General features: G+C 31.0%; 1 protein-coding gene and 1 pseudogene across 1 annotated transcript; both read right to left on the minus strand.

Annotated features, from left to right (window-relative positions):
• Positions 1-1,646: 1,646 nt before the first annotated feature.
• Positions 1,647-9,129, minus strand: LOC112732494 (ethylene-responsive transcription factor CRF1-like). Its single transcript, XM_072212207.1, has 2 exons — positions 8,714-9,129; positions 1,647-8,456 (listed from the first exon to the last, which is right to left on the minus strand). Exon 2 carries the CDS (start codon positions 2,893-2,895, stop codon positions 1,933-1,935), a length of 963 nt encoding a protein of 320 aa, XP_072068308.1. The 5' UTR covers positions 2,896-8,456; positions 8,714-9,129; the 3' UTR covers positions 1,647-1,932.
• A 13,813-nt stretch (positions 9,130-22,942) lies between these two features.
• On the minus strand, positions 22,943-24,877 carry LOC112735193 (tRNAse Z TRZ4, mitochondrial-like; annotated as a pseudogene).
• Between the last annotated feature and the right edge of the window lie 698 nt (positions 24,878-25,575).

The following is a 25,575-nucleotide window of genomic DNA, read 5'->3' on the forward strand; positions in this document are numbered from 1 at the left end:
GGTTTTTGCGAAGAGAGAAGAAAATGAAAAGCTTTCAACAGTTTGAAAAAGGGAAGAAGAGCCAAAAACGCTTTTATAAGGAACAAAGGGGCATAATGACTCTTAACTCCTCTTTAAAACGTGCACGAATTTCAAGAAAAACTGCCGTGCAACATTTGCCCCTCACTTGAAGAGGAAAACGTTCAAATTTTCAAAACACGTCAAGTACCTGGCCTCTGGAAAGGCGAGGTACCTGATGTCCAAGAAGAAGCCACATAATGTTCGAGCCCGACTTAGTATAAAGCTCGGACTCCAGCAAGGGCACTATTCTTACCCTGACCCAATAAATTAAAGCCATGTCCAATAAGGATTGTCAGCCCAATCCAGGAAAAGATCTCCTCCCTCACCCAACCTCTTTAAAGAGGTCGAATACTGCAAAGGAGCCCAACTCTAACTGTCCAAACAGGTAATTGCCTTTCAGAAATCTCTCCTACAATCTCTATCTCCTCTAAAAGATAGATGCCAGCAAACTCCCAAGATAAAGTGAATAGTTATCCATCAATAAAGATGGAATTACTCCAAACAAAGGTGGTTATCGACTCTACTAAAAATCTGCCTAAAACTCTTGCTAACTTAAGGATCGAAGTCTCTTACAGGTACCACCCTCACCTCCTCACAAGAAACTCAGACAGGCGGCATCTCGACATCAACAAGTCGGACGCTGCCATACAAAGAGATATGAACCTCATGTCTAGGCCCAAATCAACGTTTCAGATAACGCTTGGAACAAATTTCTTATTTTATATTTTGCTAACCCTATTTTTCTTCAATTACGATTGATTTTCGACAATAAACTAAAATGAAATATACAAGATGCGCAAAATAAAATATAATAAATAAAGCACAGGCGATTATACATAATTTAAGGGTAACAATATTCAATTTGAATAAGAATAAGAATTTCATCGTTCCAACTTTCTACGGTCTCTTTCAAGTTTCAACCTCAAATGACGGTTTTATTTGCCACTTGGCATCTCAATGATCCTCTCAGATTTTTTTTTCCCCTTTTGCTTTTTTCTGGGAAGTTCGGGACAAGGCTCAATCTGGCCGAAACAGAAAATAGAAACGGAAAAGATGCACATTAATATGTTAAATTTGGCTTTCCCTTCGAGTGGTGCCAAAAATAAAAATGTTTCATCTTCTCTTTTATAAAAGAAAGTAAACAAAATGACTTCATCTTGTGGTAATCTGAAAACACTAAAAAAATGAGAAAACAACTGACAGAGTACAGTCTCTGAATATTATTACCAGCTGTAGATGTTCAAATTAACCTTTTTATGTCGGAATTGAATCCCTAAAACGTAGCGATGAATTGAATGGGCATGTAAATAATAACCATGGGTAGTTGTGAGTTTACCCTGATTAACGAAACGACCCCCAGCAAAAATTTCTGGTAAGAAATTAAAGTTGTTGGCAAGATTTGAATATTTGGTGAGTTTGTAGCTGAAGGCATTAAGTAGAGGCCGCAACACAAATAAATACGGAGAAAACTGAAAAGATAAATTCCTCATCTCAAGTACTCTGGACGGAGGACATACGTACAACTTCACTGCTCACGGTAGATGTGCGTGTGAGCCTTTCATTTCATCTATGATTCATTTACCAATTAACACAAAAATAGACCCTTCAAATTGCCAAAATCATGAATTTGCACAACTAAAATCAAAACATACATATTTTAGGGTGGACCGCACTACACTAGAACACAGATACAACCAAACTGAAGAGTGAAGACTAATAATACATACATTGATGTTGGACTAAGTGAAATTAATTAAAACAAAACTGCTTGCAAGTTGCAACATTTGTTTCCCGCCGATACAAAACTTGCCCGTTCTTCTTTGAAATGGCGATGCAAGTAAGGAAGAACAAGAATGGAATAAGAGTGAGTAGTCAGAGAGCCACAAGAGGATCGGAGACAAAGAAATCCGCAATCTCTTGGAAAGTGCCATCATAATCTATGTACCAAGGACTACTACTCTTGAAACCGAAATCCAAAAGAGTCTCGTCAATCGAGCTCAAAAACACACTTGAAAAATCATCGCTGAAAAGCTCCTCTGTTTGGAAATCAAAGAGTGAATCGTTCGGAATCGGAAACATTGACTCGCTCTGATACTCATATTCTTCACTGGTGGCGGTTGCGCATTCTGTTTCTTCCGAACAACACCGAAGAAGAACCGAAGTGGGAGACAACATGTTCTTCTCCTTCTTGTTGCTGATTGGAGTGCATTCTTCTTCGCTGGAATTGTTATCCTCCGCCAAGCACTGCGCCGGCGGAATGATGAAGTTCGTGAGAGCGTCGGCGCCACGAAGCTGAATGGCAGCGTTGTCGTACACCATGGCGGCTTCCTCGGCGGTGTCGTAGGTTCCCAGCCACAACCTAACGCGGCGAGAAGGGTCTCTTATCTCAGCAGCCCACTTGCCCCATGGTCTCTGCCTCACTCCCCGGAACTTCTTCCCGGAGAAGGCCTTTGACTGACGCCGGCGGCTGGGCGGAGCTGCGATGGCAGCGGTAGACTTGGCCTTCTTCTTTCTCTTGTTGGAAGCGAGTGTAGCGCTGGCTTCTTGAGCGGAGGAGGCAATGGTGATCTCGTTGACGAAGTTCTTGACTCGGCGGCGGGTGGAGGAGTGGGTAGGTGGTTCGTCGTCGCTGGACGAATCGGTGGCGTCGGCATCGGTGACGCGTATTCGTATGAGTTTAGGATATGGATGCTTGGTTGGGTGTTGTTGTTCCATGAGGAGTTTGGTTCGGTTGAGGTGCTGAGTAGTGTGCTTCATAGAAGAAGAAGAAGAAGAAGAAGAAGAAGAAGAAGAAGAAGAAGAAGCAGAACAAGAAAAAGCAGTAGTTGCAGCCATGTATATGTTTGTTGTTGTTGTTGTATGCAGTGTTGAGAGTGTAGAGGGGTGAGTAGTCTGGAAGAGTGAAATGGAAGAAGAGGAGAAAAGGTTATGTGTTTGTGAGCGAGTGTGAGTGTGAATGTGAGATAGATTCCTTGGAGAATGGAGAGAATAAAGAAAAGAAGATAATAAAGGAGAGGAAAGGGGGCCAAAGGAGAGGAGAAAGCTAAGAAAGAACACGTCGGAGAGAGATGCTTAAAAGGTGAGACTAATCAGTAATCACACTTCACACATACTTCCCATACCATCCATGAATCTATCAATTTAAATTTAAATACTAGCTTAACACTGCTGATTGTTTTTGCTTCCAAAAGCCTTAATAAAAAACATATTCAATGCATTAATAATATTAAAAAGATAAACGTTTTTTTTTTTGTTAGAGTTTTTCATTTTAACTCTTTTAAAAAATATAATTAAAATTCGCTTTAGTTAAATAATTTAATAAAAAGCGAAAATTAAATTCCAAGAAAAGTTATGGTATGGTATGGGGTTCAAAAGGGAAGAGAATAACATATAAGAGCGTGCATGACTAGATACAGATACCACTGTTTAAGCGTGGACACACAAAAGACAACAGACAGACCTCAGAAGAACACAGCAGCGCAAGTGGGAGGGAGCCCAATGGAACAAAAGGAGAAACAAATTTTCCGGAAAAAGTTTGTAGGCACAATTAAAAAAATAATAACACGTCAAAATAATGATTTTAACGGCACCTTTACCGGAAAAAGAAGGGTAAATAAATTAAGTAAATAGTGCCGAAATCGAATAACTGCGCTTCTTGTTCATATATTCCTTACTACTATATAAGTTTTGAACCGAATGAACTGAGAGAACCTTGTGCTTCAATTCTAGCAGGTGTAATTTGACTAATTTCAGCAAAAATCGCCAAGTCTGTGTGTACTATTTGCGAAGGAAAAGCAACTGAAATGGAAGGAGAAATGATACGAGATATTCTATCATCAAACTCTGAATTCTGAAACTCTGAAAATCTAACTCTAACGGCCCTACTTGTTAACCACCGTTTAATCTCTGTAACATAAAAATTATGTATTTAAACAAAACAAAAGCATGCAGTTTGTTTTTATTTGTTACCGGTTGGTGAGGTGATGGGTGATGACTGATGAGATAAGTAGATACCGGACGATAGACATTTACGAAACGCAGCAGTTTATACATCCAATAATCAGATGACACGTGGAGTCGACAGAAGGCATACCAATCACGTGACATGACACTCTCTGTATCATATCAGTCTTCCACTTCCTTTGACTGAAAAGAGGTAACCGCAAGTTGTGCCACTTTCAAGTTTCAACTCGACTAATACTCCATAATTACTTCAACAACCATTTCCATTTTGATTAAGCAAATTCATTATTAATTTTTTTTCTTATGATACTCTTAACATATATCATTAGGAGATGTTGGTAAAAATTTTAAGAATTTAGTTAATATATATTCTAAGAGTATCTATTAAAATTTTTTATATGAACAATATACAAAGTTTAAAAGTTTTATTAATAATAATTTTAATATGAGTACAAATGTCACATATTAAATTTAAATCCTACAAAGAAAATATAAAATTGGTTAAGATTGGTAAATATTTTAACGTTTTATTAACTAGCCTTAAATTTAGATATTTTAAAACAATAAAGCATGTTTTGTGATATTTTAATGCATTAAAAAAGATAATTTAAAAAAAAAGAAATTAAGCACCATAAAAAGTAATGGAAAATATATAAGGTAATTCAATCATTTGAGGATTAAAATCACACAAATATCCTAAAGTGAATTAGCTTACATGTATGTTCTAAAATAAATCTATATAAATTTATATTTTTTCAATGTAGATTTAATTTACTATATATGCTATATCAATAGTAAATCGAATTAATTTGATTTAATTTACTATTCTGCAACATATACATGTAAATCGAATCTAGTTGATTTAATTTACTACTGATACAAATTATTGACATATCGTATATTAACTTTAAAATATAAACGTCAATAAGAAAATACCCCCATTTAGCTAGATTGAAATAAAATATCAAAAAAATCAAAACGAATAAGAATAGAAATCTAACTTTTGTGTTGTAGTTTAAATTTCAAAAAATCTACACTACAAAAATATGGCCGATTAGCTACTACAAAAAGAGTCGTAAAATCATCGCTAATCTGACGCAAAATATAATTTGTGATGGATTAGCTACTGCCTAGCAACCAATGCTTTCCTCGCTAATTACAAGTTGCAGATCAGTGATGCAAACATAATAGTCGCTAATTCGTTCGAAAAAATTTTTAGCGACTGAATAGATAGTCGCAAATACATCACTAAATTAAAAGCTAATTCCATAAAAGAAATAGACTAAAAGGTAGTCACTGATTAATGACAAACTCTATCGCAGCAGACTCATCGCTAACTCTATCAGAGGTTGCTGAGGTGCTTTGAAATGATGTCTAGGTTGAGCATTAACTTTGAGAAATCCAACTTGATACCGGTGAACTGCAGCCAGGAGTGGGTAAGACGAATGTGTCAGTTACTTGGTAGTCAGGAGGCAGCCTTACCGGTGAGGAATCTTGGTATTAGTCTAGGAGAAAATCCGCGGCTGGTAAAAACTTGGAAGCTGGTTATAGATAAAGTGGAAGAGGAACTCAGCTTGTGGAAAGCAAAGGTTCTAAGTAAGGCTGGAAAGTTGGTACTCATTAAGTCGGTAATCAATAGCCTGCCTGTTTATTACTTGAGCTTGTATAAGATGCCAAATGCAGTTGCTCAAAGAATCATTTCTCTACAGTGGAGGTTTTTCTAGGGAAAGGAGGATGGACGGCCTGGAATGGCTCTCGTGAAGTGGGAGATGATTCAGGCACCTAAGAAGCTAGGAGGATTGGGGGTGGGTGATGCGGTAATCCGTAATGCAGCTTTACTGTTTAAATGGTGGTGGCATTTTTCAAAGGAGGATTGTCCCCTATGGAAGAAGATTGTATGCTCTTGTAATAGCTTGAACCCAAATCACTTGCTGTCAACTCAGAAACTACCAGAAAGAGGAGAACCGTGGAGAGACATATGTCAAGTGCAAATAAAAGAGTAACATGTAAGGCAGAAGATGATTGATGACCTTGCTATGGAAGTAGGGGATGGTAGATCTACCATATTTTGGGAGGATACATGGCTCCAAGTGGAAAAGTTGAAAGACTCCTTTTAGAGACTCTTCTTGGTTTCAAACTAAAAAGGATCAGTAATTGAGGATTGCGAGTTCTAGGATGGGATTGAGTGGGTTTGGCACTTTCAATGGAGGAGGGAACTACGTCAATGGGAGATAGATACTTTGGACCAGATGCTTCTTGTCTTGCAATCTATTAAATTGATAGCAGAAGTGCAGGATAGAGTCGTGTGGAAATTTGACAAGGAAGGTGTTTATTCAACTAACTCATTTGTGCAAGTCGTGCAGGAAGAGACGTTGGATGCGGAGCTTCTGAGATTCAGATTCACAAAGAAAATTTAGAGAGGTTCAGTTCCACCTCGAGTCGAGTTGTTCACTTGGTTTGTGTTGGTAGGCCGAGTCAATACAAAGGACCGGCTAAATCGGTTGGGAATCTTACCACAGAATGATAATGTGTGTGTTGTGCAAGAAAGATATTGAAAATATACAACACTTGTTTATTACTTGTGAGTACTCTTGGCAGGTGTGGTGTGCATGGATCTCAGAATTTGGACAGGTGTGGACTGCCTCCGGTACTCTAAAAGAGCACTTTGAGAGTTAGAGATCAATGTCAATGAGAAAAGAGAGGCATAAGTTTTGGCTAGTTGGGTTCTTCTCAGCTATATGGAACATTTGGTTACGTTGGAATGATGCTATATTTCAGAGCAAGACAACAGGAGTCATTGATTGTGTGGCTCAAACTTTCTCATGTGCTGCAGCATGGTATGGTAGATAATCCATGTTGTTGATGGCTATGCCAAAGATGACATTGAAATTATTTTTTTATTTTGCTGTTTGTTTCTTTGCTCCACCTAAGTGTTGAGCTCTTTAGTTCAAAAAAAAATAAAAGAAAAGTATATACATATAGCAATAAGAAAATGCAGAAATATTAACTTCATCATGTTTTCAAGAACAAAAGAATAAATAACTAAATACAAAATAATCAAACAATGATATGATGAAAAGTAGATACCACGGCAACCCATTACACTTACAATGTAACATACAAATGGACAAGTTCAAACTCATTAAATTGTTATTTGTGATTAGCAAACGGAATAATAGGAGTAGATATGCATGTTTACCGCGCCATCTAAGGACTCAATAGCACTGTTGATTAATTTAGAATAACAATTGAATGCCTGTTCACCTGAAGAACAAATGTCACTCCAACAATTTCCATGAAGAGACGATTCTTAGTCACTCCCTTGAAGACATTCATTTGATCTATTTTTCTACATTGAACTCGTTAAATATCTGAGTCAAAACATTACAACAACAACTATCCCAATAAGAATCTGGTATTCTGTATAATATTGCACTATAAAGTTATTTTGTTGCAAGGGAAGGGGTTGGGACAGAGACACATTGTATAAAGAAATCGCAGATTTATCTCCAAATTAAATAATTAATTAAATAGGTTTTCACTACTTACTTGGCATAGAATGAATGTGTTGAATATTAAAGTATTCTTCACTTGTAAGGAGTGAGATTTAGAATATTGATCATCACCTAGATTAATACTTTGCCAACCAAAATTAAGAATGAGAAGAATGGTCACTTGATAGATAGCCCGGGAAAGCAAATATATAAAAGATCATAAAGTGACAGGATCCAAAGAGGCATATGTAATATGTTTCCAGGCTACACACAAATGAATGATGATCTACAACAGGACAGTGTGCAAGTTTAATTTCTCGGCACAGTATTAAGAATGATGTACTCTAGCTACTACCTGTATGATTAAGTTCCTCCACATGACATTAGTTTTAAGAGATTCCCTAAAAGATCGAGCAAGAGCACAGGGTGTGAAATTAAGGCGAGAGACATTCTAAAATGCAGAAATCAGATCCAAATGAAGCAATACAAACCTTCAGCCAACTGGTGATATGCGCATATGGCTGTCAGTTGGTGGTTCCATAGCTAGTGCAAGGGCTCCAAGAGTGTCCATGATCAGGTTAACCCACAAAAGTTGCATGTAAGCAAATTAAACCAAAACTAAACTTAACATATAACTGCAAATTAAAGAGTGAGGAAATGGTGGTTCACTTGAACTACATTTAAAGGAACTTCTTCAGCAGATACCGTGGCCACAACATTCATTACAAGAGCAGCAATGTTAACAGTGAGCTGGAACTGAATGAAATTACCCGCACAAACACACAAAACAGTTTAATTAATTATAAACAGATGATCATGCATGTGGTTTGGGTTAGTTACCTTTACTACTGATGCCAAGTTATCATCAAGAATTATAATATCATAGCTTTCTTTTGCAACTTCAGTTTCTTGGATGCTCATAGAAAGACCATTATCTGCCTAAAAGGAACATAGCAAAAGACGGTCTTGAACTATAAGTATAAGCAAAAAAATATACAATTAAAGATCCAAAGATGGAAGACTGCCTCGCTTTTTCTCAAAATTGAAGGGGAAGACATGGAGAACTGTCGAATTTGATCTGGTAAGATCAAAATTCATCCCCAATTGCCATGAATCGATTAATTAAGTTCATCTTCAAAACCAATACATCAATACATACATATATACCAACAAGCTAACTAATTAGTAGGACCAACCTTCACGGCCCAAGAAAGAATTGCCTTCTCGGTTGGGGATCCTGAAATTTGAGTTGCTGCTGGCCTGTTACTGCGTGGAGCCTTGCCGGAGAGGACGACGAAGACAAAGAAGCGCTAAGAGGAAGGGAGAGGAAAAGGAAAGGGTCACGGGATGCAAGCCAGGGTTGGTGCTGTCTGGCAGCGCCGATGGCGGAACAACAGGAGGACGATAGGGGACGCTGAGTCTTTGACTGGATGTGGGAGACTGATTTTCGGCACAGGAGGTATGGAGGAGACAATATCAACGAGGGTTAGGTCATTTTGAGTTGTTTTAAGCAATATTTTTTATTTGTCTTTCTGTTTTTAAGAAAGTGGCTACAATGATAATGACAAAAGAAAATTACTATTAAAATAATAAAATTTTCCATTTTTGGTTTAAAGTATTGAAGATGGCGCTCGTACGTATATGAAATAATGAAAAAGGCACTTATACGTGTATTTTTTATTTTTGAAATTAAGCGCTTTTTTTTAATTTTGAGTCATTATAATTTTTTTGTTTTCAAATTTTTATTTTGATTTTTTTAAAAACGAATTTAAATTTTAAAAAATATTTTATAGGATAAATAAAAATTTTTTAATAAATAGAAAAATATTTTATATAAATGTCAATGATTTTATATTAAAATAAATAAATTAAAATCATTTGTATTATTATTTTAATTTAAAAATATTTTTATATTTTATAATTTATGTATCCATAACTAAAATCTCATAAATCATCTCAATTTAAATATACATTATTAGATACTTTGTATATAAAAAATTATTTAAAGTATAATTTATAGAACAATATATATTACATAAACAAATAGTAAGTATTCACTATTCGAATCTCATCTCGACATCTCGTGTATGCAACAATTCATTGACTAGTGACAAACTATTAAACATAACTCAGATACGTAACATATTAATTCTTAACTTGTCGAGTTAAGAAATACCATAAAAAAAAATAAAAATGGTAAAGATATATTTGAGTTAAGAACCCCAAAATTTATAATAGTAACTCACATTAATCTCTCAATGATTTCTATGAACAACATGTTAATTTTGCACATTAATTTGTTAAGATTTGGGTTCCTTGTCTAGGTTTCATGTGACTTAGATCTACTAGACCTCCTATAACTTTGACGGACTCCCAACATCCTCACGAAGACGATAATAACAAGCTTAATTTGAAAAATTTGGAATTTTGGAACAGCAATCAAGCTTCTGAAAGCTCTAATAGGTTTTGATCACATTGAACCTGAGCAAAGAATATTGGAAAAAACTCCAATTTTTTGGGGGTGAACAATTTAAAAAAAAAAATTAGCCACAAAAAAATATTTTAAGTTTACCGTGTTACTTTTTTTTTTAGGAGTTGGTCGGATTTCAAGTCGAATTCACAAAAATAAATATATTAGTTTATTTAAAAAAAAAAAAACATAAGAGGCATCAGTTTGGTCTGGGAGTCGGCTAGCTTAATTTGCTATTTTTCTAGTTAATTGAACTAAGTTGTTTAGACTTGTATTTTTACGAGTTTGATTTTAGAGTCAAATACTCATCTATTTAAGTCAAGTATACGAGCTAGTTCGACGGATTTGGCTCATTTTGACGATCCTAATTAATACAAGAGCTAACTCAGATTAATCTTTATTGAATGAATTCCAAAATAATTCTAATTAATAATAAAATTTGTACAATTATATGCAAATAAATCCTCATATATAATAATTTAATTATCTTATCTATTATATATTTTTCTAGTATAGTTTGTGGTTGAAAATTATCAATATTATGTCACATTTTCTAAAAATATTAAATTTTTATACTTGTCATTAAATTATATTAATTTCAAACAGTAAACTTCTCATTAAAAATAACAACAAATTTGTGATATAATTGGAAAAAAATCTTTTTTAAGAAAAAAGCTTTTAATTTGTGTTGTTTGTGAAAGTTTTTAGAATTAACATCTTGCTAGAATATTGTAAGTTATTAGTTATTAAAAATTAGTTAGCTAATTATTAGTCACGACTTTGGGACTTTAATTATTCTCTCATTTAAAATAGCTTTAGATTAGTAAAAAAATTGTGACAAATTACATTATCATTACATTGTTATTATATGTAACAATCAAGATAAAAATTTATAAATATTTGTAAATTTATTTATTTTCTCAATCTTATTTAATTTGAAGCAGATGTAAAAATTTAAATTTAAATAACTCTTTTTTCGCATAATTTTAATTGCTAATTTTTTTAAATTTTATATTTAATATTTTATTATCATCATTAGTTTCATTATTCTTTTAAAATTTTTTATTTTTATTTTCATTATTTTCATTCTCCATACACATATCTATCATTATGTTTTTTTATTAAGTGGAAAAAAGATAGAAAAAGAGTACTACATGTACTCAGTAGAATAATGAAGACAATAAGGATATAAGCTATGTGTAAAATAAAAAGGTAACTGTAAAGAGAAGGAAGGAAAATTAACTGATAATTATATTTTTGACCAATTTTTAAAATGACAGTTATATTAATCAAAGACAATAATAATTATACATATATAAAGAATAAAAAGAGAAAAGGATAGTGTATAATATGATGAGATGATATAATCAAAATAAAAATTAATAATTTTAAAAAATAATAAAATTAAAGATAATTAAAGATGTTTAAGATAAGATTGAAGAAATACATTTTTTTATCTATTAGAATTATAGACGGAGATAAAAAATGATTTGCATATAAATTTTTAAATTTGTTTCTAATTAAATAGGATTGAGAAAATAAATAAATGTAATAATATTTATAAGTAACTAATCTTTAAATAATATTAGTAAGTGTTTATATTGATTTTGTTACATATAATAACAACCTAATATTTTTTTTAATCTTAGTTTTTAATTTAAATTTATTTATTTTATGGATTTTACATGTTAAATAATTTAATATATTTTATCTTTTTTATAAATTTATTTTTAATTATTAATATTAAGTTTATAATTTTAAAATAAAAATATCAAATTAATTTCTTAAACTCAATAGAAAAACGGCTGAACAGGTACGATAGTATCTGGTGAGCCGCTAGTTAAAGTAATGACGGAATAAGGACTAACGTTTTTCCTCACAAATTAATAACAACATGAAATAAGCAAAGAAAATCTATCAGTTGTTAAGCGGTCGCTAATTCCTCACTAAATAAGCTTTTGATTAGTGACTCAATTGCAACCAGTTACTTCTAAAAAATTCTTGATTAGCTTTGGATTTGTTATAACTCTGCGAGGATCTCCAACGAGATTAGCGAGTAATTTACTACAAAATAGCTAGGATATAGCTTTTGCTTTGCGACAAGATTGCAGTTGCCAAGTCGCTCGCTAAATTAAACTTGCGACAAGTGTATTTTGCCTGCTAATCAATGACTTGAAATCAGCGAATGAAGTATGTCAGTTATTAAACGGTCGCAAATTTCTCACTGCTTAGGTCCTAGGCGCTTAATATTCGTATTTCCACTTTAGCGACTAATTAGCAAGGAACACTTCCCTAGCTGAATGATTTATCTGTTGCGACGAGTTAGTGACGACTATTTTCTGTTGCTACCCTAATTTTGAATTTTACAATCTCATGCGACAAATTAGCGAGAAACTAGTTGCTCACTAAAAAATAAAAACTTTGGTGACAAATTAGCTAGAAAATTGTCCATCACAAAATATATTTCAAGTCTTTGAGACGGATTAGCTAGGAACATTGTTCCTCACTAATTAGCCTTTTCGCAGAAAGTTTATTTAGCGCGAACTAGTGTGTGAATTGTTTCTCGCTAATTGTATATCAAACATTTGCGACGGAACAGTGACAATAATATCCCTCACTACTTTACTTTTATTCAATTGAACCTCTAAGTGACTAATTTGCTAGAACATTGTCACTCGCTAATTAATTTGTGACAAATTAGCGAGAAAATTTTTTCGCTCTTTTTTAGCTACAAAAGCCAATTTGCGAGAAATAAACTTACTCGTGAATCTCTCGCTACTCAGTCACTTTTCTCAAGTTCGGATAGTATGAGACCGCTCATTATTTTTGACGTTAGTGCGTCACTAATTCCTCGTAAGTTAGTGACGGATTAGTGACAAAAAATATTTCTTGCAAAAAGTCGTCGCTAATTTGTCAAATTCTTGTAGTGTTACATTTTTATAAATTTATAAATGTAAAACAGAACATTAAACAATTTCTAAAACTTCATTAAAATTCATAATTTGACTCATTGGCAGCTAAAAAATTATTATCGGGATTTTTGATGTAAAAAAATTAATATAAAGTATAGTCTTTCAATGTGGCATAGAAGTTAAAACTTGAATATAAACTTGAATTAAAAGTAACTGATAGTTATACAATATGTAATTTGAGAAATAATTAAAATACTATATCAATTAAATTATCATTTAATTTGTAAAATTAAGTATAGAACTTATTGCTTTGATGACGTTACTTCTAACTTGGATTTTTTCAGAGCATAAAATCATCAAAACATAAGTTTTATACTTAATTTCATAAATTAAATGATAATTTAATTGATATAGTATTTTAATTGTTTCTGTAAGATATTGTATAAATATAGTTGGTCAATTTATATATTGTATAAGTATCTGTTATTTTTTACTCTGAAAAAATTTCAATTTTAACTCCTATGCCATTTTGGAGGGCTATACTTTATATTAATTTTTTCAACATCAAAAGTCCCAATAATAATTTTTTAGATACTAATGAGTCAAATGATGATTTTAATGAATTTTTAGAAATCATTTAATATTCCGTTTTATATTCATAAGTTTATAAATATGTAGATTTTCTGAAATTTGAACTAAAACACAAAAGTTGAATTTCTACTCTTATTCGCTTTGATTTTTTTTTTATATATTTTATTTGAATCTAAATGGGGGTATTTCTTTATTAACATTTATGTTTTAAAAGTAATATGAAAATGTCAATAATCTGTATCACTACTAAATCGACATATATCTGTTGCAGAAGTAGTTGATTCGATTTACATTGAAAAAATATAAATCGAATTTAGTTTATTTGATTTATATAGAAATAAAATCAGACATGCATATAAGCCATTTTATTTTAAGATATTTGTGTAATATTGATCCTATTTGATTTGTTTGTGTGATTTACCCAAATATATACTTTGAGATAGATATGATTACATTATAATATATTAAAAATTAATCATGTTAGATGTACACTAAAATTAACCATTAATATAAAATACATATTAAAATATAAAATATATTAAAAATAAATTAAGCTATATATATTTATATATAAATACACTATGACTGATTATATATATATATATATATATATTCTTATTAAAAATTCATTGTATTAGAACTTTGACTAATTTTAGATGATTCTACTATGTGTACATTCTTTAATTTTAATTGACACTACTTTAACACCAATATAAGAATATACTTATTCACTAGAATAATATTCACTAAAAAATAAAGTTAAAATTAAAAGTAAAAGATAGTCATAATAAAAAAATATAAAGAGACTAACTAAATCTATACAACATGTGAGTTAGAAAATAATTAAAACATGCCAATGAAATTATTATTTAATTTATAAAATTAATAGTTATATAAAAATATCATGATGCCGTTGTTAGTTATTTCAAACTTTGAAAAACTAAGTTTGAACCCTTTTGCAACCTTAGAAAGTTATATTTTAAATTAAATTTTTCAATATAAAAAATCTCTATAATAATATTGATGCCAATGAATTAAAATATAATTTTTAATTATTTTTAAGTATAATTTTTAACTATAAATTTATAAATTTATCAAAATACAAAATTTTTAAAATTTGAACTAAAACATAATTTAAATTTTTTTCTTATTAGTGTTAATTTTGTTTTTTGTTTTATTTGAATCTTTATTAATACTTTTTTTTAGAGTAAATAAGAAATGTAGCTCTTAGAGAGTAGAAATGTCAATAAGCTCTTGAAGAGCAGTGTAGTGTAACACATTATTCATATCATATCTTTTTCCTTCGATTTTCTGGAGAAAGTGACTTCAAAATTGCTTTCTACTTTATTTTTGCAGTCTAACCCTGCAAAATTGAGATATAATACATAAAAATATAATTCTTCCGACCATTGCATAAATTAGTAAATAAAAAGTTTTATTTAAATAAAAATTCTTTATTTAGAGGCGACTTTTGGTAGATTATATAAGATTATTACTACAAGAGACACGTCGAATAGCGGCAGTTTTTTTTTTTTGGAAAATTGTGGCAGTTTTGAACTGCCGCAGAATACATACCAACAGTTCAAAAAGCGATGCGATTTAGGGCATGGGCATGTGATTTTGCGGCAGTTTACAAGAATCGCTAATATAATCGCTACAAATCAAATAAATGATTTTGCGGCAGTTGCAAAACTGCTGCCATTTTAGTAAATGGATTTTAAAAATAATTTGCAGCGGTTTTGAAAGTAGCAAATTTATGTGGTTTTTATAAAAGATGTGACTGTTTTGAACGGCCGCAGTTTCATACATGACATTTAAAAAAATGACTAATTGCAATAGTTTATACCATTTTTTTCTGTAACTTATTTTATTTATATCATATTTTATTAAACTTAAAATATTAGCATTAAAGAACACTAAATAAACAATATTAAGTAAAATAAGCTAAAATCCAAAGCTCATAAAAATCCATAAAATAAACTAATTCCAAAATCTAAAATGGTAAAATCACCATATTTGAGGAATCATTGTCATCATTCTCACCCATATTTTGGTCCTCCCTCACAAATTGATAATCTATTCTTAAATAACATGAATTATTGCATTCAATAAGAAGAAAAACAAATAAGCATTTCATAAAACACCCGAAATGCTTGAGAATTTGAAACAATTCAATTAAGAGAAATCAAAAGTGCTTCCACATACTTCATTGTTTCTTCAAGTGCTCCGGGAAGCCTATGCTCCTCATTGAATGTAGGAATCAAGGAAATGTACTTTTCTGCTGGTTCAACATGTGGGCATCTAAAAGGCACCGCCATCTGTCGATATTTTTGTAGTGCTACTTCATCCTCCACTACCTTTCTTTTCAATTTCTAGGTTGCCACCTCTGCCTATAGTTCAAGAAGCACCCCTTTGTTTGAGCTCCATTTTTCGGCTAATGTGAATTCCTACCAAAGAGTTGACTAAAAGTTGGTTTGAAGCTTATGCCACGCACTCTAGTCGCGTGTTTTTTTTTTTTTTTTTTGAGAGTTTGAGCAAGTAAATCATTTTAAGACAATAGTTTAGAGGATTCATCATGTTCTTCAATCTCCACAATTCTTTTCTACAAACATAAATATGCAAACATAAGCAATTACAAGCTAGAGCACATAAATTACGAGCTAGACATAAAATAAACAAATATAAGAAAGGACAATCTAGAATCAAAAACAACAGCAATTCTTTATCAAAAGATACAAAGTATAGTATAGCATGGACAAGATGGAAAAAACTAAACAGTATCAGAAAGCAGCACCCAAATCTATTCATCATCACTCTACTTAGGAAAAGTAATATTCATACAAAAACTTTTATTCACAATAATACATGAAAACCAATTTCAGGAAACACTTCAACTCCACATCATTATGCAATGTATCTAATATACAATAAAGAATATGATATGATTTATAAACTTTATATATTATAGGGGTCAACACTGTAATTTCGAAGCATATAACTAAAGTAATACATAAAGGAGAAAGTGATGCTTACAAGTGATGAAACAATTGATGCTTGCATATTAAAAGGTGTAGCCATGGAAGATAGAAAATGGAAAACCAAAGAAAAAGGGTATAAATAATCATGATAATGATATAAGTGAAGAAAACAAATACTACCCTTCTTTAAAGAATTATAAATAAGTGCAAGCATTAAAGCGATGTCATAGATGCACATAAAGAAAGAGAAATAATTAGGTACAAATATAAAAACTAAACAAACAAATAAACAACTATTTTGATTACAAGTACAAGCAAAGACAGAGTTTGAAACATATGTTACACTATAATTACAAATTTCCTTTGGACTTAACTCCTGACATTTACCTTTTTCCTTAACTAAGGTTTTTTAGTAACCTTGTGATAATCATAAGATTTATGTGTGAACTATAGTTGTGTTTCCATACTCAAACACTATTTGGACTTTGGTGTCAATCAATATTCTAATTCTTATGACTTTGTTGATTTCATGATTTTTTTGTTATTCAATATCTGTTTCTTTATTTGTCTAATGTTAAGAATAATAATAACCTATTAGTCATGTTTAAATAATAATAATAATAATAATAATAATAATAATAATAATAATAATAGACTTAAAATAAATGCATATCAATGGCATCAAAATTATATTAAAGAGAACAATTAGCTAGATTTAAAAGAGCCAAAGGCTTAGAAAATAATAGTAAGAGACCATGAAACTAACCTATTCTGATGTAGTGCACAAATACAAGAATACACAAGTTGCTTCACTCGGTAGTTCACTAAACTAGAGGTGGATGAGTAATCCACACCAACAAAAAATTTAGATTTTGTCCCTTGTAGCAGACATATTAGTTCTCTAATAGAAGAACGGAAGCAAATATCTATAGTAGAATTATAGTATACTCACTACATTGTTAAAGGCAAAAGAGTTATTACAAACTTTAAATTACATAGGATAGTTTAATGTTGAGAAACATAAAAGAAATAAAAAATATAGTGGTAATATTAAATTCTTAATTCTAGGTACAGAATCTTATCTATGTTCCCAGTAATACTTAATTACTCAATAATACTTAATTACTCAAATATAGTGATAATTACTAACTAATTAATCCACCATAGCATTATTCAAGTCCTACTTAATTAAACAGAAAAATAAGTGTATACTACTAATTGTTTGTGTGACACACTAACCCAAATTTCTTTAATATGTATTATTGACACTACTCCTTTAATTACATATTTAAAAATTATGATATTACATATTCAGAAAAAATATTTTCATTGAGCTAAATGTGGATCAAAACAAAACAAAAGCAACTTAATGTGTTCATATTCATCCAATGGTTCAATTCATTGTATGAGGTAAGGTCCACTTAAATTATTGTTAGTATAGAGAGATATTGAACTGTGTAGGCATGGTTATTATTATTGGGGTCACATTGTGAGAATGGTAGGTTCAATAAGCTAACTACAATAGAGAAGAGAAACTAAGAATTAAACAAAAATAATATACTAACAGAAACCAAAAGCTGTACTATTAAATCATGCTAAGCAATAATTCTCACAAGTTGGTAAGTATTGAATTGAAAGATAAGTGCAACAAGGAAAGACAAATAGCTATTTATACATACTAAAGCATAGTGTACTAGGTATCTGCAAAATAACAGAATTAACTACTTAGCCAATTTCAATGAGGATATGATTGGGTAGTAAAAATAAAAATCTGTCATTATAAAACCATACAAATCCTTAACCTTTCGAATCACAACTAGCAAGTTCAATCAATTAATTGATACTAACTAATACTAATACTAATAATAATCAATAACCATGCTAATTTTTTTTGTAACTGTAAAGAGTACTAATGAGAGACAATGACTAATAATTGCAATAGTGGTCTCTGTAACAAACACATCTCATCATGAATTTTTTGTTCACTCTTTTCCCTTGGCAAAATTATAAATTCACACAAAATACAAGAACAACAACAAGGAATAAGGAAAGAAGAAAAAGGCACTAAACATATAAATCTAAAACAAATCAATACAAATTAACAAAATAATTAAGGGAACAAACCTGAAAATAAGGGGGCACACCCATACCGGAGGAGGGAGTAGAGGGTGCTCTCACGCAAAATTCGAACAAGCAAAATACAGAATAAATAAATTCAAACAATAGGGATGAAATTGGAGCAAAATTAATAGATCAACAAGCAAACAAATTAAATCGGAACAAAAGTAAGAAGACAAAGGAAATAAATTGGAACAACAGGGCAAGGGGGAAGAATGAACTACAGATAGGGGAGAGGGAGCAATCTAGTAGCACACAATAGGGCAAGGGGGAAGCACAACAACAACGATATCATGACAGATGAGCATCCACGCGACTCCACAACGACACGGAAGTGCACGATGGAGCGAAGAACAATGGTTTCAAGCCCTTCCACTTTCCTTTTGCATGCGGGAGCCACATGACAGAGCAGATCATTGACGGGGAAGGACGTAGCAGCTGGAGTTTATTATGCAAGTGAATCTTAATGTAGTTGGTTGGAGACTTTTGAAGAGCCAATCAAAAATAGCATTTCTGGAAAATGATCTTTCTTTTCTAAAACTTTCTGGTCAGGTCATTTAGCGACATCTTTCACAACTACAAATACACCTCTATGTTTTCAAGAGACCATCACAAAGTTATATTAACGAATCACAATCTCAAGTAAAACTTGCATGATTAAGGCCACCATGGAATGAAGTTGAGGAGTGGATTCACGCCATACTTGCTCACTTAGATGAACATGAGTCAATAGTAGAGGCGGATAGGTAAGTCATTTTAGCGACCGATGTTGAAATAATCTTGAGGGATAGAAAAAAGAACCATAAGATAACAGAGGATATTATGATGTACTATCAACAAATTCCTGTAAGAGACAACTCTATTATGGAGGATTCATCATTAATCGTGATATTGCCAACATAAGAGGAAAAAGACGGTGACAAGAATAACACAAATGATTATGTGAATCGATAACCACCGTTAATTTTATTAGTTAGGATTCATAGTACTTGATTGAGAACTTTATATTAACAATTTTTGTTATTTGGTAATACATAATATTATTTATATTCGAATTTGTTAAATAGTGAATTTTATCATATGATTACGAATAAAAAATTAAAATAATAGAAAATATTATTTATTAAAAATTTTAATTACTTTCAATTTTTTCTAAGGTAATTGAAAAAAAATTGCAAATATTACCGCAAAATTTAGTTTTGGAAAATTCGATTGTATAATAAAAAAGCCTTTTTTTTTATTAGTCAACCATGACACTTTTCTTCGAAGAAATCCAACTATAATGATGTTTTGTTTTGCATCAATTAGAATAATTATTTTTTGTTGAATAATTTTTATTGGGATCTCATCCGACGATAAATATATTTGCGGTTGAATTTGATTAAAAAATATAACAATAATGAAATTTTTTTAGAAATTAATTTAAAAATAAATTTAAAAGTAGTTTAATTCAAGTATATTGTATTATAGTGTGTTATACAAAAATGTAGATCTGAATCCTCACAGACTTGCAAAATGCAACATGCATTTGTTAGGAGAAGAGAAAGAAAAAAAAAAGAAAAATGATTATGCAAAATGCAACTTGCTTTTTCGCATTTTGCCAAGAAATGAAAGCATGCATCGAAATGTGTCTCTTACATGTAGACAAAATCTGCCACTTTGACCACTTTTTTTAGGAGCGCTGGGCAAATGCCAACTTGCGTTTTGTAAGAGAGAGATATTGCATGTTTGACATGTATACAAGCTAGCCTTTTATATGCTTTACATATTCATTTGCATTTTGCTTAAGTTGGTGAAGAAGAAGTGTTCTTCAAAAGGAAAAAGAAAAAACTTGTGTGTGAGGAGAGAAAATCAAAAAAGATTGTGGGAGATTTTTTTTTGTTATATAAATTTATTTGTACTAAAATGATTGATTTTATGTTAGCTCAAGAGTATATTATTAAACACCCGAATAATACTTAATATATAAGTATTTTTTATTTTAATTATAGATAACTTTATTTGTTTATTGTTATTATTATAGTTGTTAGTATATTAATGTTACTGTTAGTTATTATTATTATTATTATTATTTAAAACTTTTCTGTTATTATTGTTATTATTATTTAATTATTGTTAACTTGTTATTAGTACTATTATTATTTTGAATTTTTCTGTTATTATGGTTAGCATTATTTAATTGTTATTATTATTATTACACTGTTGCTGTTGTTTTGAAATTATTATTATTATTATTATTATTATTATTATTATTATTATTATTATTACACGGTTGTTATTATTATTAATATTATAATTATTATTATTATTATTATTATTATTATTATTATTATTATTATTATTATTATTATTATTATTATTATTATTACGGATGTTATTGTTATTATCATTATATTATTGTACTTTTATTATATTATATATTTATTATTATTATTATTATACTATATGTTTATTATTATTATTTAGTGGTTATTATTATTATTAGAGCAATTACCCAAATGAATCTCTAAAGATTTTAAAAGCAGATATTTTAATCTTTAAGAAAAATTAATACACACATTATCTCTAAGGTTTTATTCCGGCAGACAAATCAGTCTCTAGTTCATTTTCCGGCAGAGTAATTACCCAGATTAGTCCCTAAGAATTTAAAAAACGGACAGTTTAGTCCCCAAAGAAAATTAAATATACAGATCAATTCCCAACATTTTTTTCTGTCAGACATAACAGTCCTTCATCCAAAAAATTATTATTATTATTATTATTATTATTATTATTATTATTATTATTATTATTATTATTATTAATTGCACAATAATACTCACAACTAGAAAATTACTTAATACAGACAGATTTACAGATAGATTTGGTCTTTATTACAGATGATTTTTGGTTACCGACAAAATTACTGACAGATTTCGTCCCTCTGTAAAAGCCTCGTCGAAAATTATTTACCGACATATTTTTTTCCGTCGATAATTTACCGACAAATTTTTACCAGTTACCGACATATTTTTCCTCGATAAATTCTCCCCTCCTTTTTCCTGGAACGTCAAACTTTCCGACGGATTTTTCATCGGTAATTAGAGACAGATTTTTCGACGGATTTTCTGTCGGTAGTTAGCAATAGATTTTTCGACAAATTTTTCGTCGACAATTAGAGCTTTGGAAAATCATTCCAAACTCTAAATACAGACAGAAAATCTATCTGTAAATCCGTCAGTAAGGTAAAATAGAATTTTTTTTAGATTTTTCCATTGCAAAATAAACCTGTTTTCATATAAATAAATATAAATTTAATAAATACAAATTTTTATCTAATTTGTATTCGAATATTTATAATATTTCAAAAAATAAACAAATTCATCGTATTATCAAACTAAAAGAAAAGTACTGTAAACAAGAAAGTCAATATAATTCAAAACATAAACAAAGTGTATTGATACATCAACTATAATCCTCAGTGTATTGTTCAACCATACTAAATTTATCAGGTATAATTCATAACATTATTATACGAGAAAAATTACATTATGTAAATCTCTACAAGCCAATCAACCAGTATCCCGTGCATGTTTTGAGTAATGTCGTGCTACTCTATATCTCTTTATGCAATTAGAAAAAGGGCTACACTTCTTGGCTACAAAAATTTCAAAGTACTGCATGTCAGTAAAAGTACACAGCAGAGAAAAATACATGAAAAAAATGTCAATAATGAAAGTTATTCATTTTGTTATGGCACAAAAAACTCATTACACAACATTCTAATAAAAATTATGTCAATTGAATCCATAAGGACTAACCATGACCAGTACAATATGTAGAATGCATCCTAATATATGGAGAAAATTGACTCAAAAGAGTATTGATTTTCTGCAAAGTACATGAAAAAGAACAAAAATCAAATCTCCAAAACAAGAGAAAACAAAGAAAAAGGGCAAGTGGATACAGCTTAATACTACCCCCAAGCTATTGTAGTCTTACTTCCTCACAACTCTAATCACTCAATTTCCACATAAATAAACCCAGAATACTCAATTTCCACAGAAATATTTAATTTAAATTTAAATTTTAAAACTGATTTCATCTCGTCTAGCTTACGTAACAAACTATTATAAAGTTAGCATAATCAATATTGATTGCAACAAAATTGGAAGCTAATTTTTTCCGCTTTAAACATATTTTTAGCAAATCAAATAAATTAATTTAAATTTAATTTTTAAAACTGATTTTATCTCATGCAAAACAAAACAAAATCAAGAAGACCTTGCACAAGAGTCTAACCCATGAATGCACTCATAACAACAATATTTGAGAATAATAAATTACCTGTGGAACAATGATTGAAAGATTTAGAACTCATATAACCAATCCTGCACATCCAATTGGATGTCATGAAATCAGAAACTTATCTTAGCTGATCAAATATTAAGCACACATCTTCAGCATTGAATACTAACCTTGGCCACCACCAGAATCAGCAGTCAACTCCGCTGTGACAGCAAAAGGAACACTATAGGTAATCTGCAATCAAAACATGGAAAATCTATTCTTTCATGAACTTTCAAGTATGTTAACAAAAATAACATATATCTTATAGAGTTAAAAAAACTTAAATAAGACATAAAAAACTAGAAAATTAAATAAGAAAACGAAGAGGAAGAGATGGAGAAAGTATCAAAATGAGACAAACCTATCCTCTTCCTTGTTCCTGAATTGCCTTCTGAAAGATTTGCTCACTGTCTCCAGTCTCAATTAATCTGTTAATTGTATGTATATTGTTAAATGATTAGAAGAAAAACTTCTCAAAGGCATATAGTTTCCTATCTCAAAAAAAAAAGTTTTAGGGGAAAATGAAAATACCTCCTCATCAGTTCTTGTGCTCGTTACTAACAACCATGAAAAACAGGGAATACCAAAAATTTAACTCCACGTCAAAGAAAATCAATGGAATCAAAATATAATATAAATAAAAAGAAAAGTGGATTAATAAGCATTAGCATGCTTATTGTTCATTTATTTATTCAGTATGGAATTTATATTTATGATAATGAAACTAAATCCAATCTTTAGCTCAAAAGAAGCACATGAAATAAACCATGCAAAAGAATTGTATAGGAAAAAACTAAGAAAACAGACCAAAATTATACTAACCCTTCATGGCAGGAGCCTTGGTCACAGATCTTGACTCATCATGGACTTCAGACTAGCTTCCTAGATTACCCCCTAAGTCTATTATTATTGTTCAGGTCACAGCCATCCTCAAAAGCATCCAATGAAGCTGATGTGGTGTGCTTGCAATCTAAAAATAGCATATCCAAATCTTCGAGTCTTTGGTAAGCATCTAAATATCTCTTAAGCTGCCTTGGCCCTACGACAATAACTGGTTCATGAGGCACCGCCTTCAGCAATTCACGGCACAGAGCAAGGATCCTAGCCAAGTCAGTGTGGTGATCAGCATAGATATGTGAAATCCAAATGCATCTTAAAGCTCTCACAACATCATCAACACCACTTGTGCCATATCTGTTTTCGAAGGATGTGTTAATTAGTTATTCAGATTAAAATAGCAAACAAATGCAGTACAGTAAAAATGTGTTTAAAGAATACAGATGGACATGCCTTCTTTTGAGTTGTCCCAAGGTTCCTTCACCACAATCCAAGAGCAAACCTATTTTTGAGAAAAGATTTATATATATTGAACTCACGTTTCTGTACTTGGATGGTTGGGATGAACCGGTTCCAAGAAGAATTATCTCCAAGTCATCTCTCCTTATATTTTCCAAACAAGAAGGAACAGTAGAATCACACAACCAAGGTTCCTCAATCATCATATTTTGATCTGCTGCGGGAACTAAATCCTTCTTTGTCTGATTTGCTACGGGAACTAAATCCTGGAGCTGGAAAGAACTGAGGATAAACATAATTAAGTCGAGATGCAATTCTTGCACTAGCTTTCAAGATAGGAATCTCTACATTCTTCCTGAGAACAATAGAAGCAAACAAGAGTAATAAATAATGTGTTGTAGTAAAAACAAAAAATGAGCGATTCCCAAAAAAACTAGCAACTTACTTTTCATGCCCAGCCATGATATGCTGTGCAAAACCAAATTTCTTCATCCATTTCTGGTAATATGAAGAACTTACAACAGAAGCAGGACTTAAGTGAATCACACACGTTACGCTCTTCCCAGCTTCTTGATCAAAACTTAGGATAAACGTCATCTCTCTAATCTTGACGTACACTAGCCAACATTGCTGATACTTCACAGAATATAACGGGACAAGTACCATCCCTTTAGTGGGAAGAATGGCCATAATGAATAAGGACTAGGAGACTAGGGATCTTTAATAATAATAATAATAATAATAAACAGGGAAACCTTCAACAAAACATACCAGCTTGATCTGCGCTTTAATTAATGAAATGACTGATTGTACTCATCTATTTGCCTAAAATAAATAAGCCATGTCCTAAATTTGAATTTGCAACATTATTATTATTAAAACCAATTAGCATTATTTTCAAACTTCAAATGGAAAGGCAAATAAGAGAAACTCATCCCCCCCCCCCCCCGTCTAGACAAAAAGAAAAGAGAATAAAAGGGCAAAGAATTTTCAAAATTGATTGCTAAAGTAGAACAAAGAAGTTAAAATCTTCACATAATCAATTACATAACTAACATTCACAAGTATCTACATAGTGCATACATATATAATTGTTCCCAAGCCAAAATGATGTGACATAGTTTCAAAATTTTGAACCACCCGCTGATTAGATACCATCCTTTTATAACACAACAATGCTCAAAATGCTCAGGCTATAATTTCTTTTAATGAGGACTTGGTAAGTGACCAAGTATTCTAACTTACAAGCCAGAGTAATTGGTGCGTGACAGAAGTTAGGCCAATTAAGAGATTTTTAATAAGAGAACAGCGTTGCAAGTATAGCTCTTAACCAGCTAAAATCCGCCTCACCAATTTAAAAAGGG

Source organism: Arachis hypogaea, chromosome 13, assembly GCF_003086295.3.
Source record: "Arachis hypogaea cultivar Tifrunner chromosome 13, arahy.Tifrunner.gnm2.J5K5, whole genome shotgun sequence".
Lineage (NCBI taxonomy): Eukaryota > Viridiplantae > Streptophyta > Magnoliopsida > Fabales > Fabaceae > Arachis > Arachis hypogaea.

Coding starts and splice junctions, on each gene's coding strand:
- LOC112732494 (XM_072212207.1), bottom strand. CDS start 2,895: ATGGCTGCAACTACTGCTTTTTCTTGTTCTGCTTCTTCTTCTTCTTCT.